Source organism: Rhinoderma darwinii, chromosome 4 (genome assembly GCF_050947455.1).
Source record: "Rhinoderma darwinii isolate aRhiDar2 chromosome 4, aRhiDar2.hap1, whole genome shotgun sequence".
Classification (NCBI taxonomy): domain Eukaryota; kingdom Metazoa; phylum Chordata; class Amphibia; order Anura; family Rhinodermatidae; genus Rhinoderma; species Rhinoderma darwinii.
The window spans coordinates 304619608-304635334 of NC_134690.1; the positions used below are offsets into that span (position 1 = coordinate 304619608).

General features: G+C 38.7%; 1 protein-coding gene across 2 annotated transcripts in view; it reads right to left on the reverse strand.

Moving 5' to 3' along the window:
- Positions 1-2775: 2775 nt before the first annotated feature.
- Positions 2776-15727, reverse strand: part of CNKSR3 (CNKSR family member 3) — a 186109-nt gene continuing 173157 nt past the window's right edge. For both annotated transcript variants that reach the window (XM_075864361.1, XM_075864362.1), the window contains 3 exons: positions 8577-8776; positions 6732-6821; positions 2776-3468 (listed from right to left, as the gene is read on the reverse strand). In XM_075864361.1, coding sequence (XP_075720476.1) covers positions 3173-3468; positions 6732-6821; positions 8577-8776 — 586 coding nt within the window. In that variant the 3' untranslated portion in view covers positions 2776-3172. The remainder of the gene's footprint in view (positions 3469-6731; positions 6822-8576; positions 8777-15727) is intronic.

The following is a 15727-nucleotide window of genomic DNA, read 5'->3' on the forward strand; positions in this document are numbered from 1 at the left end:
CCCCCAAAAGCTTATGTCATATGAATAGTTAAGTATTGCTCTGTGGGGATCTTACCACTGGGACCTAAATCATCCTAAAAATGGGGTGCTTTTAGTTCATAATGGGCAAGCGGTAGATGTATGAGCAGTCTCTCACCACTGAAATTAATGAAAGTAATGAAAACCATGTGGTTTCTAATAGTGACTTTAATAACAATAGCGAGAGACCACCATGCGGCCCCTTTTTTTGATTGGCGTTGATCCCTCAAAAATTGGTCATAAAACCTTGTGGTGAGAAAACACCTTTCATCTGAAACCATAGTAAAGTACTTGTAAAATGCAAGTACAATAGATCAAACTGAGCTTGTTTTAAATAGTTTGTACAGTCATAAAATATTTACATGAGTACAAAAGTCCTAGTTATCTTTTTTTTTTGGCTTGGCCTTGATGGAATGGTTAATGAAATGACACAAAATTACTGAAATACATTAATCCATGTTCGTACTATTTACGTTTATACAGCACATTGTATAATTTCTCAGTATCTGTTATGTATACAGATATGCATAAGCAATGGAATAATTTAAACATGTTCACACAGACAAGTATCTTTTTTATTTATACACTAGCTAAAGGACAGATACAGAAGATATTCATGACTGAAGAGGGTATATTACCTCATATCAAAGCCATGTGACGCCCAACCCCCATACATAACATGGTGATTTTTGGCCAGGAATGCTTGCCAGAGTGGGTTTTACAAAACAAGGGACTATGGGCAGATAGCTTTATGAATGAGACATGTGGGTCTATCCAGAGATATGTACTGACATCAAGGAATACAACTGAATGATATACACATTGAATTGAATTTGGAATTGGTAGTGTGATCATGCAGGTAAATAGGACACTTGGATGACCCCATGGCAATAAGGGGGAGTTTCTTAGGGCTCAGGGGATATAGATCTACACAATATGATTTAGCAAATAATAAATGTCATACTTAACACCTTTATCATTTCTGACATTAAATTGATAAAGCATTCAAGTGAATGTTGGTGGAAGACTGATATAAGGAGGTATCTGAATAGTTAATCCAATCCTATATTATAGTATAAGGCAAAACAAACAATAAAAACATAGTATAAAAAGAAGATTTTAATGTCTTAACCACATTACAAATATCCCTGCTAGTGCAACACATGGCTTTAAATACCTGACTTAAATATCGTTATTATAGAATAAATCTGTTTTACTCACTGGCTAAATAGAGCTCAGTGCTAAAGGCAACCTCTTGTAGCCAAGCTTAAGAATGCAAAGCATAAAATTGTATGTACATATAAAAGCTACTCTAAAAAATGATAACACACACACACCGTTAAACTTCCAATATATTCTATACATTCTGTTATAGGCAAGACTTGCCACTGATAGGGGATCATTCAGACTCATATGTCCAGAGAAACTTTTATCTTCTATTTTCTATGCATAGGTTTCAATATGCATATGACTAAGCCATGGAAATATCTATCATACTGTACTAAGTGATGCTGGGTGAAAGCACTCATCTCCATTAGTGTAGAGTGCACGAGGGTGTGAAAACTTTACTGTTCTTTCTCATTATCTCTAAATAAAGGCATTTTGCATAGGCTGGAGTATTTCTTTGAGCTTAACAGGCAGCCACAAATAGGTCATCCTATACCCCCCTCACCTCACATCTTCTTGTCTTGTAACAAATGCCTGGCAAGTAAGTGCAATAGTCTTTATATAGTATAGAAAGGAAGAAAAGCAGGAAGTAGAAGAAAGAGGGAGATTTTAGCACACACCTAAGGGGAATATCTAGAAAAAAGGCTGTGATTCAAATAAAAGAATGGCGAGCTGTGGTCTGTATTTTCACTGAATGTAAATGTGTATATAGAGAACATTACAAATAGTATTAACTTTCTTCTTTGCGTCTTCATTTATAAGACACCTTTATATTAATAAGTTGCAGGGATTGCCCAGGAATGTTAATTTCAGCTCATCAAATAGAAGTTGACTACACAGCTTGCTCATACAGTAGACCTTTTTTAAAACATCCATACAACCCATTCAAAGTGTATAAAAACCAGCATAATAAAAGAAGATTTGGTAAATTGTCTTAATATACATACAAACAACACATATCCTTAATAATCTCAACTGTCTGTTGTCACCACTAGGGATCCCAATCTGTTTTAACCTAAATAGGCGCTGCCTACTGGCAACAATAGGCAGCCAAGATGTGTATGCTTATGTGTAGGGGAAGAGCAAAATGGTACTCAGTATTGAAGAAAACCGGAATTGTTAAGTCACAAAGTGTAATTCTAGAAAAGCGTGGGGGTACATAAGCTCCTGTGGGCTATGTCTGGAGCTGACAGGAGCCAAAGGGGCACGGTGCTTTCCTAGTGTGTCTCCTAATCATTCCAGTGATTGGCGAGGTTCACAGCGGTCACACCCCATTGATCAGACGTTGATGACATATCCTAGTGATTTGTCATCCACGTCTTAGGAGAGAAGTCCCCTGTAAATGATTAATGTCTGTTATAACAACCAAAGAAGCAGAAAGTGACAACAGCCAAATCTCTGAACATTCATGTACTCTGAAGGAATTAAATGTCTTGTTGATATATACAAACTTTAACTTGCATTAATACATTTAAGAAAGAATAAATGTGAAATATTTTTTTTCTTTCATATTGCTTAAACATTTAAGGAAAACATACATTTTTATCTCAAATATAGAATGCAAAGAAAACATCCTAAAATCATTATTAAATAAAAGATCCTTTGGTAAACAGCAAAAGGCAAAATTGACGACTAATTTTAATAAATAACTTAATTCTTGAACAGTTCTAAAAAAGAAGTAGTTGCGCAAAAACGTGGGCAAAATTTTCATGCACATATTGCATTTCTTTAACAGACTTGTGTAAGAAAGTACAATAAGGAAAAAAATCCAGGAGGCAAAAATAATTTCCATAAACGTGATTTCAAAGTAGTTATTTCCTTTTATTGCTTGATAAATTATTTGTGGCATTGTGGTATCCTGATGCCAAGTCTGCAAGACTAAGCAAGCTGATGAAGATGAATCCCACTCATTTCTGTGGAACCAGCTTCACATAATACTGCCATAATAAGGGCAAAGGCACTGAGTAAATATCTATTTAAAAAAAAGTCAGCGACTCAAGAGATTTAGTTTGGTAAACCAACTGACCAGTAGTGAGGGCTCTGTTGTGGTATTTTTTGAAGATGAAGCTGTAGTATGTTTTCTGGAACCTTCCTCCTGATATGGCATCGTGGCACTATTGTGTAAGTCCATGTTTAGAAGACCACGGCTGCCCCTAATATAGTCTGTTCCCCTGATTAAATGCCTCTCAGTTGATCTGGTAAAATAATTTTGAGATGATACATTTTCTTCTATGATTGGTGCTATTCTTTCATTGCTAAAATACCTGGATAATGCTTCATCACCTTATAAAATAAATAAAACATAATTTTAGCAAATATGTGAAAAAGATGCCATGTTCATATATATATATATACATATATATATATATATATATATATATATATACATACACACACAAATACATACTTAGAGCATGAAAGTATTCATCCCCTTGAGGATTTTCCTGTTTTGTTGCATTACAACCTGGAATTAAAATGGATTTTAAATTCAATTTTATGTGATTGGACTGACAAACCAACTGGGCGTGTATTGTGTTATTACCAACTGGGCGTTGTGAATAGAAGTGTATGACGCTGACAAATCAGCATCATACACTTCTCATCGTTCCCACCCAGCTTCTTTCACTGCAGACACACAGCGTGACGTCACTTACAGGTCCTTCAACCTTGGCGTCGGACAGGATACAAGATACATGGGCTCCAGCCGTCCGAGAAGGTAATATGCTCGTCTCTAGGGAGTTTGCTATGCTTACCTGCACTTGGTGATGCTGCTGCAGATTCAACTGTACTTTCTGACGCCTGGACCTGATGTGTCTTCTCTCTTCCGACGCCAAGGTTGAAGGACCTGTGGGTGACGTCACGCTGTGTGTCTGCAGTGAAAGAAGCTGGGTGGGAACGATGAGGTCACCCAAAGGTCCTTCAACCTTGGCGTTGGAAGAGAGAAGACACATCAGCTCCAGGCGTCAGAGGGTACAGTTGAATCTGCAGCAGCATCACCATGTGCAGGTAAGCATAGCAAACTCCCTAGAGACGAGCATATTACCTTCTCGAACAGCTGGAGCCCATGTATCTTCTCTGTCCGACGCCAAGGTTGAAGGACCTGTGGGTGACGTCACGCTGTGTGTCTGCAGTGAAAGAAACTGGGTGGGAACGATGAGAAGTGTATGACGCTGATTCGTCAGCGTCATACACTTCTATTCACAACGCCCAGTTGGTAAAAACACAACACATGCCCAGTTGGTAAAATGAGAAAACACGCCCAGTTGTCCATTGAAAAGCTCATTTGCATAAATATAAAATTGCTCATAACTTGGGCAAAAATGATCGTTTTTAAAAAGAAAACAAAAAAACTTTGCTGTTATCTACATTGTAGCGCCGATCACATTCAATAGGAGATAGGGATTTGATAATCTGGTGACAGAGCCTCTTTAAATACTGTTAAAGCTACACTGGAGTGGTTTAAGACAAACATTTAAAGAGGCTCTGTCACCAAATTATAAGTGCCCTATCTCCTACATAATCTAATCGGCGCTGTAATGTAGATAACAACATAATAAATTTTGAGCAAGTTATGAGCAATTTTAGATTTATGCTAATGAGTTTCTTAAAGACCAACTGGGCGTGTTTTTACTTTTGACCAAGTGGGTGTTGTAAAGAAGTGTATGAGGCTGACCAATCAGTGTCTTACACTTCTCATTGTTCCAGCCCAGCGTGATCCACAGCACAGTGTGATTGTGCAGTGAAAGAAGCTGGACTGGAACAATGAGAAGTGTATGACACTGATTGGTCACTGATTGGTCAGCCTCATACACTTCTTTACAACACCCACTTGGTCAAAAGTAAAAACACGCCCAGTTGGCCTTTAAGAAACTAAATCTAAAATTGCTCATAACTTGCTCAAAAATTATCGTTTTTCAAAATAAAAACCACTGCTGTTATCTACATTACAGCACCGATCAAACTATGTAGGAGATAGGGCACTTATAATCTGGTGACAGAGCCTCTTTAAATGGCCTAGTCAATGCCCAGACCTCAATCCAATTGAGAACCTATGGCATAAATTGAGAACTCCTGTACACTAACAAAACTCATGTAACTTGAAGGCAGTTGGAGCAGTTTTGTCATGAAGATTGGGCAAATATCCTAATATCTTGATGCACTAAGCTAATAGACACAGGCCCCAAGAGACTTGCATCTGTAATTGCAGCAAAAGTTGACTCCATAAAGTATTTCAGGGGGTGAATACAATAGCACAATAAAGTTCTCTGTTTTTTGTCTTAAAGAGGCTCTGTCACCACATTATAAGTGGCCTATATCCTACATAAGGAGATCGGCGCTGTAATGTAGGTGACAGCAGTGCTTTTTATTTATAAAAACGATCTATTTTTACTACTTTATTAGCGATGTTTAGCTTTATGCTAATTAGTTTCTAAATGCCCAAGTGGGCGTGTTTTTACTTTAGACCAAGTGGGCGTTGTACAGGAGTGTATGATGCTGACCAATCAGCGTCATACACTTCTCTCCATTCATTTATACTGCACTAGCTATATCGCTGTGTGCAGGACCATAAACACACACTAACTTTACTGCAGTGTCCTGATAATGAATATACATTACCTCCAACCAGGACGTGATGTGTATTCAGAATCCTGACACGTCTGAATCTTTTCTGTGAGATTGCCAGCAAGGCAAACGTAATCTCGCGAGATTACGATGTAAACTGTCATTTAAAATGAGATTACGTTTGCCTTGCTGTAATCTCACAGAAAAGATTCAGAATTGTCAGGATTCTGAATACACATCACGGCCTGGTTGGAGATAATGTATATTCATTATCAGGATACTGCAGTAATGTTACAGTGTGTGTATGTGGCTGCACATAACGATATAGCTATATCGCTAGTGCAGTGTAAATGAATGGAGAGAAGTGTATGACGCTGATTGATCAGCGTCATACACTTCTCTGTACAACGCCCACTTGGTCTAAAGTAAAAACACGCCCACTTGGGCATTAAGAAACTACTTAGCATAAAGCTAAAAATCGCTCATAAAGTGGTAAAAATAGATCGTATTTCGAAATAAAAAGCACTGCTGTCACCTACATTACAGCGCCAATCTCCTTATGTAGAAGATAGGGCACTTATAATGTGGTGACAGAGCCTCTTTAATTATTGTTAGCATCTTCAAAGTGGTAGGCATGTTGTGTCGAATGGTATAAACCCCCCAAAAATCCATTTTAATTTCAGGTTGTAATGCAACAAAACAGAAAAAACACCAATGGGTGGAATGCTTTTCACAGGGCACTGTGAGTGTGCTTGTGTGTGTGTGTGTATGTATATATATATATATATATATATATATATATATATATATATATATATATATGTACACATACATGCACACACACATTATATACATATGCCTGAATAAAAATCCCCACTATCCGGTATGGATATTAAGGGTGATGATTATTTTATGTGTTCCAGGCTTATTTAAATTAACTATATGGCTATACATAAAAGAGAATGCATTATTAACTAATTTACCTTTTTTCCCTGTTAGTCTATGCCTTGAGTATGATTCTGTAGACACAATCCAGCTAGCTTCAGCAGGCATAGATAAAGGACGTGGCTTACCTATTCACATAGATAGAAAATAATTTGTTATTGTAGCATGGAAAGTGTCAACAAACTATAACAGGTACTTGCATATATCTGAGGAAGGGTGATTTTATTTTTTTCTTAAAGAGACTCTGTCACTAGTTTAGTAAAGTCCTATCTCCCAGCTAATCTAATAGGCTCTGTCATACTGATAATGCTAGTGAAAATTTTGTCCCAAAAAGTTTATTACTTTAAAAGTTAGGAGCTTTTTTTGTAAATATGTAAATGAGCCTATACTTGACAAATGGGTGTCAACACCAGCGATTCCGTTGAGGTGGAGCTACCTCATAGCCTCTGACGCTGTCCTATCAGCATGAAGCTGCTTCACACAGTGTGAGAGACTGAGACTGGATGGAATGGGGATCACTTAAAAAAGCCATATATCAGGCTGTGGACCACCTAGAAAAATGGTCATATGAAAGATAAGATTCTAATCTTTGATATGGCACCAGGATCACAGTTCTAGCTGTGAAACAACCAGAGATATCACCAGTTGAATACACAGTCAGGAATAGAAGCTGTATACTAAATTATCAGGCTGTATTGCTGGGCAGGGAAAGGGGAGAAGCTGTATGCTGATTGGACAGTGCCATGCTGAAAACATTACACCACCCAGAGAGAAAAGAAATAGTCACCTCCTATTTTGGAAGTATAGTCAAATTAGCATATTTATAAAAATACTCATAACTTTGCAAATAATAAAGTTTTTTTTTGTTTGTTTTTAAAATTACACTGTAGTAATCAGCATCATAGCGCCTATTAGATTAGTTAGGAGATAGGAAATTAATAAACTAATGACAGATCCTCTTTAAATAACAACAGAAGATAGTGTCTGTAAGGCTGGATTCACACGAGCATGTTCAGTCCGTAAAGGACGGAACGTATTTCGACCGCAAGTCCCGGACCGAACACACTGCAGGGAACCGGGCTCCTATCGCCATAGTTATGTACGACACTAGGAGTTCCTGCCTCTCCGTGGAACTACTGTCCCGTACTGAAAACATGATTACAGCACGGCACAGTTTACCCGCAGCGAGGGAGGGACTCCTAGCGTCGTACATAACTATGATGCGAGGAGCCCGGCTGCCTGCAGTGTGTTCGGTCCGGTACTTGCGGCCAAAATACGTTCCGACCTTTATGGACCGAACATGCTCGTGTGAATACAGCCTAAAAGTCATTGAGTTAGGATCCCCACTGATTCCAACAACACAATCAATATAGCACTTGAACAGCTTTAACACTGGTCATAGACATCAGTTGAACAAAAGATCTTCTTGTGCTTTACGACCACTATTTATTATCAGAAGTGATTAACAGTCACCGTACAGAGCACAATTATTGGATCGAATGCCACTTACTGTTGTTTAACGGAAAGACTGGAAAAGGCCCAGTAAGAGCTAAACAACACTAACATCATATAACAGGTTTTTTTACCCTGCACCACTCCTAGCTTTCAATGCTGTGTGATGATGTATTGTCCACAGGGGTCAGGTGAACAGATCAGGCAGCGACAATGTTGTTTTTGACCATGGTGATGTCACCGTGGTAGGTAGTGGTCACGTGATCTCATTACACAGCATTGGATGTAAGATACTGGAGGTGACCCAGGAGAATCCATCAGGTCTATTGAAAAGTTTATTAGAATTCCTGGAAAACCTTTTTAATCACTGATATAAATGTATGATATGAAGGAGCTTAGTATAGGAAACAGTTTTTAAGTTCCCAGCTTACCGTACATTGGAGTTTTGTCTCTCAGTTTTGCAGGCTGGACATGCACCTCAATTGGATATGTGGGCAGCTGATCAGAGTCTGCAATAGTAAACCTACGCCTTCGGCTCTCCTGGTCAAGAAAAGAGTTTGGCGACTCAGAACCTTTCGATCGTGGATGTGATTCTCTGTAACCGCTGTAACTGAAACTCATCTTCTCATCTCTAAAAACAAAAAAAATAGGCTTTAATTATATATAAAAAAATTTACAGCTTAATTTATTTGTCTCAGAAATGTACATTACACTGTTTATTATATCACTGTCACAAAAACATTATACTTTTTATTAAATACTATATTTCGGTTTACATGGCTGCAAATTGTAAAAGATTTCCAGCCAAAACGTTCCTTCTCCGTGTTTGTGCTTTTAGAAGGGCCATTTTTCTGCTCAGCTGTAGTGGCCAATTTGCAAAACTGACAAAACTTTCACTTTTTAATTAGCTTCTCAATAAGTGATGGCAAAACCATCATTTTGCTAATGATAATACCACAAAACGTGAATAGAAAAAAAGCTTAATCTCTGTAAACATAATCACCAAGTTTTGGCTGCTACTGTTACCTCTGATTTACTGGTATATGGTGTTTTTTATCTTTTCAGTGGCAATTCTAATTTTTTGGCTGTTTGTATTTCTTTTTAAATAAAGACTCTTTGTTTACTTTTTATCAAAATACCCATAATTTCACTCCATGCTTTGTGAGTCAAGGAGGTTATTTGTACTGTTTTTTTTAATTTGTACTTGCTATCCATAATTATGCTATAATTTATATTATTGAACAAAATACAAAGGTTTATGTTAAAGCCTTCCCGCAAATGGGCGTTACTGTACGTCCTTTTTAGAGGTGCGTTCCTGCAAATAGGCGTACAGTAACGCCCTGAGGATTAAACGTGCACAGGAACTGTGCGTGCTTCATCTTCAGCCGGTCTCGACCGTAATATACAGCCGACATCCCACTGAAACGGCGGCGAGCACAGTTATCTGCGATCGCCGCCGTTTAACCCCTTAAATGCCGCTGACAGTGAACACAGTAAAAAAATAAAATAAAAAACAATGGCAAAATTTCCTTTTTTGGTCACGTTGTTTCCAAAAAAATGTAATAAAAAATTATCAAAAAGTCGCAAGTACCCCAAAATGGTACCAATAAAAATTACAGTTTGTTGCGCAAAAAACAAGCCATCACAGAGCTCGGCAGACAAAAACATAAAAAAGTTATGGCACTCAGGATATGGTGACCCTAAAACATTATTTCATTTAGAAAAAAGTGTTTTTATTGTGTAAAAGTAGTAAAACATATAAAAACTATATAAATTTGGTATTGCTGTAATCGTATCGAACCGCACAATAAAGTAAACATGTTGTTTTTACTGCACAGAGAACGCCGTTAAAAATGTATAAAAAAAGTTAGAGAATTTCAGTTTTTTAGTTCCCTCACCTCCCAAAAAATGTAATAAAAACTGATCAAAAAAAAATCGCATGTACCCCAAAATTATACTAATAAAAACTAATACTAATAAATACTAATAACAACTACAGCTCGTCCCATGAAAATCAAGCACTCACTACAGCTCGTCAACGGAAAAATAAAAAGTTATGACTCTTAGAACGCAATAATGCAAAACGACGGTCCAGACTAAGTTATATGTGCAGCAGTTCTTCACCTAAAACCCCATGTCATCATTTGCTAGCCCCCACTGTTAGGGGAAACTATGAAACTATGACATTTGGTCTGTGCTAGATATGGGGCTAGTGAAGAAGTCAAAGATTAGGCAATGTTGAAGTGCAGATATTTTGTACAATACCACGGACACCCTTTAGAAGTGCGACTCCTGCACCCAAAAATCTGGCCTGTGCAAAAAGGATTGGTTCAAAGCGTACGTCACTATCCATGGATAATTCATTTTATTATTCATTTACCCCATTATTACATCATCCTATTATGACCTGATGCAATCCGCCAAGCTTACATATACCCTGATGTACTCCGCACAGATTACATATACCCTGATGTACTCCGCACAGCTCACATATACCCTGACGCACTCCGCCCAGCTTACATATACCCTGATCCACTCAGCCCAGCTTACATATACCTTGATATACTCCTCACAGCTTACATATACCCTGATGTACTCTGCACAGCTTATATATGCCCCAACATTATAAACTGAAACACCAGTAAAACACTAAACAATACTACTACTAAGCAAAATCTTCTGAGCCTGGCAGTGTGCCCAAACAACAGTTTATGACTACATATGGGGTATTACTGTACTCTGTAGAACCCGCTTAACAATTTATGGGGTATGTGTCTAAAGTGGGACAATCTGAGCACAACACATTAGGCACTGAAATAGCATATCTATGGAAAATGGCAATTTTCAATCTGCAACATCTACTGTGTACTAATTTCTGCAAAACATTTGCTGTCAAAATGCTCGCTACACTTCTAGATTCATTCCTTGAGGGGTGTAGTTTCCTAAATGGGGTCACTTCACAGGCGTTTCACTGTACTGGTACCTCAGCACAATGCAACATGGCGCCAAAAATCTCCACTCCAAAAACGAAATTGCGCTTTTTCCCTTTAGACCCTTGCCGTGTGTCCAAATAGCAGTTTACATCCACATATGGGGTATTTCCCTACTCAGGACAAATTGTGTAACACATTTTGGGGTGTCTTTTCTCCTGTATTCCTTGTGGAAATTAAAAATAATGAGCTAAATCTACAGGTTATTTGAAAAAAATGTTTTATTCATTTTCACGGCCCAATTCTAATAAAATCTATAAAACGGATCAAAATGGTCACCACCCCTCTAATTTAATTCTTTGAGGGGTATAGTCTCCAAAATGGGATAACTACTGGGGAATTTCTACTGTACTGGTACTTCAGGGTCTCTGCAAATGCGACATGGCCCCCAGAAACCAATTCAGCAAAATCTGAGCTGCAAAATCCAAATGGCACTTCTTTCCTTCTGAGCCCTGCCGTGGGTCCAAACAGCAGTTTATTACCACATATGGGGTATTACCGTAATCAGGAGAAATTGCTTTACTGGGGTGGCGGAGTATTTAAACTAGGGCTGAGGAGGGAGGTCAATGTAGAAAAAAAAGGGGTAGCCAGGTTAGAGAGGGGTCAGACTATATTGGTGGGGGGAGAAACAGAATGTGGGGAGAGGACTAGACAACAGGATAAGGAGATCCTTTCGTTACAAAACATCAGTGTAAATAAAAAGGCCCGATTAATGTCAAATCACATTTCTGATAATAAAAGTGAAAAACTGACAGGCAAGTTAAAGTGTATGTTCACAAATGCCAGAAGTCTAGCAAGCAAAATGGGGGAGCTGGAGGCCTTGATACTGGAAGAAAATATAGATATAGTTGGTGTTGCTGAAACATGGCTGGACTCTTCACATGACTGGGCTGTAAATCTACAGGGTTTTACACTTTTTCGGAAAGACAGGGCAAATAGGAAAGGTGGTGGTGTATGTCTGTATGTATGTGAGAAGTGATATGAAGGCGAGTGTGAAAGAGACAATAGTGGGTGAATACTGTGAGGAGGTTGAAACCTTGTGGGTGGAACTAGAAAGGGAGGTAAACACTGAAAAAATTACTTTTGGTGTAATCTATAGACCCCCCAATATAACTGAGGAGATGGAAGTTCAGCTATATAAACAGATGGAGCGGGCTGCACAGGCGGGTACTGTAGTGATAATGGGAGATTTTAATTTCCGGGATATTAATTGGTGTCATGGTTCGGCTTCAACTGCAAAGGGGAGACATTTCCTCAACCTGTTGCAGGAAAATTTTATGGGCCAGTTTGTGGAAGACCCGACTAGAGGTGAAGCTCTGCTGGATCTGGTCATTTCTAATAATGCAGATCTTGTTGGGAATGTCAATGTTCGTGAAAACCTCGGTAACAGTGATCACAATATAGTTACATTTTACCTATACTGTAAAAAACAAACACAGGCTGGGAGGGCAAAAACATTTAATTTTAAGAAAGCCAATTTCCCCAGGATGAGGGCGGCAATTCAGGATATAGACTGGGAAGAACTAATGTCAAATAATGGAACAAATGATAAATGGGAGATTTTCAAATCTACTTTGAGTTATTATAGTGCAAAATTTATTCCTACAGGTAACAAGTATAAACGACTCAAATTAAACCCCACATGGCTTACACATTCTGTGAAAGGGGCAATACATGACAAAAAAAGGGCATTTAAAAAATACAAATCTGAGGGTACAGCTGTAGCCTTTGTAAAATATAAGGAGCTTAATAAAATCTGTAAAAATGTAATAAAATTAGCAAAAATACAAAATGAAAGGCAGGTGGCCAAGGATAGTAAAAAAAATCCAAAAAAATTCTTCAAGCATATAAATGCAAAAAAGCCCAGGTCTGAACATGTGGGACCCCTAGATAATGGTAATGGGGAGTTGATCACAGGGGATCAAGAGAAGGCAGAGTTACTAAATGGGTTCTTCCGCTCTGTATATACAACTGAAGAAGGAGCAGCTGATGTAGCCGGTGCCAGTGCTGTTAATATATCAGTTGATATACTGAATTGGATGAATGTAGAGATGGTCCAAGCTAAATTAAATAAAATAAATGTGCACAAGGCCCCGGGACCAGATGGGTTACACCCTAGAGTTCTTAACCCCTTAAGGACGCAGCCTAGTTTGGGCCTTAAGGCTCAGAGCCCATTTTTCAAATCTGACATATTTCACTTTATGTGGTAATAACATCGGAATGCTTAAACCTATCCAAGCGATTCTGAGATTGTTTTCTCGTGACACTTTGGGCTTCATGTTTGTGGTAAAATTTGGTCGATATATTCAGTCTTTATTTGTGAAAAATTGCAAAATTTAGAGAAAATTTACAAAAAATAGCATTTTTCAGAATTTAAATGCATCTGCTTGAAAAACAGACGGTTATACCACCCAAAATAGTTACTAGTTCACATTTCCCATATGTCTACTTTAGATTGGCATCGTTTTTTGAACATTATTTTATTTTTCTTGGACGTTACAAGGTTTAGAACATAAACAGCAATTTCTCATATTCTTAAGAAAATTTCAAAAGCCTTTTTTTGAAGGTGCCAGTTCAGTTCTGAAGTGGATTTGAGGGGCCTATGTATTAGAAACCCCCATAAAACACCCCATTTTAAAAACTAGACCCCTCAAAGTATTCAAAACAGCATATAGAAAGTTTTTTTAACCCTTCAGGCATTTCACAGGAATTAAAGCAAAGTGGAAATGAAATTTGCAAATTTCATTTTTTTTGCTGAATTTCAATTTTATTCAATTTTTTTTTAGTAACAGAGAAGGTTTTACCAGAGAAACACTACTAAATATGTATTGTCCAGATTCTGCAGTTTTTAGAAATGTCCCACATGTGGCCCTACTGCGCTCGTGGACTAAAACACAAGCCCTAGAAGCAAAGAAGCACCTAGTGCATTTTGAGGCCTCTTTTTTATTAGAATATATTTTAGGCAGCATGCCAGGTTTGAAGAGGCGTTGAGGTATCAAAACAATGGAAACCCACCAGAAGTGACCCCATTTTGGAAATGACACCCCTCAAGGAATTCATTTATGGTTTTTGTTATCATTTTGACCGCACAGTTTTTTCACAGCACCTATTTGAATTGGGCTGTGAAATGAAAAAAATGATATTTTTTCCAATAAGATGTCATTTTTGATCAAAATTTCTTATTTTCACAAGGAACAACATACCCCATTTTGTTGCCCAATTTGTCCTTAGTGCGGCAATACCCCATTTGTGGTGATAAACTGCCCTTTGGGCCCATGGGAGGGCTCAGAAGGAAAGGACCACCATTTGGCCTACTGGAGCTTTTCTGGTGCTAAGTCATGTGTGCAGAAGCCCCTGAGGTACCAGTACAGTTGAAACCCCCGAGAAGTGACCCCATTTTAAAAACGACACCCCTTAAGACATTCATCTAGAGGTGTAGTGAGCATTTTGACCCCACAGGTACTGTGTAAAAGATAATGCGCAGCAGATGGTGCAGTGTGAGATTTGCAATTTTATATATGTATATGCCATTTCAGTGTCCAATATAGTGTGCCCAGCATGCGCCACCGGAGATATACACCCCTTAAATTGTAATGTGGGTTCTCCTGGGTACGACAATACCCTACATGTGGCTGTTATCATCTGCCTGGGCATACGGCAGGGCTCAGAAGGGAAAGATGAGGGGGGTAAGCTGTGCGGAGTGCATCAGGGTAAATTAAAAATCAAGGGATGTATGATACATTTTAAAACAATCTTTTATACAGAGCCCTGGTTTTTCGGGACACGTGTCACATTGGTATATTGTGTTCTTCCTTATCCCCCTCTTATAGCAGACTCTGCACCTCTTTTGACTCTTTCCCTTTCCACCGGTTTGGGGACCTTCTCCTGGAAAGTGTTGCCCTGGTACGATGCGTGTGGCCTCGCTTCCAGAAGTACTGGGTGCCCCCCCTTCCTGGTCCCTAAAGATTAGATCTTGAAATTCCAGGAAAGTTCCCCTCTGGCCTGCACATCGACGTAGCACGTACGCATTGTACAAAGCCATCTGTATGATGTGCCCGGCCAGCTTCTTATACCACACCGCATGGCGCTGTAGGGCTTCAGGACTTGATTTGACAAGTCCATCCCTCCCATGTACCTATTGTAGTCCAGGATGCAGTCTGGTTTGGGGGTGGCCTTTCCTTCATATATCCTAAACCTGTAGGTATACCCTGATGCACTCTCGCACAGCTTATACATCTTCACGCCATACCTTGCCCTCTTACCTGGCAGGTACTGGCGGAATTGAACCCTCCCTTTAAAATGTACCAGGGACTCATCAATAGAAAAACACTTCTCGGGGGTGTATGCTTGGGAAAACCGGGCACTGGAACGGTCTAATAGGGGTCTCCGTTTATACAAACGGTCAAAACTGGGGTCATCTCGGGGTGGGCATGGCTCATTATCAGTATAATGTAAGAAGCGAAGTATTGCCTCATTTATTTATTTTTTTAGGTTCCAGTTCATTTCTGAAGTTGCTTTGAGGGGCCCATATATTAGAAACCCCTATCAAACACCCCATTTTAGAAACTAGACCCCTCAAAGTATTCACAACA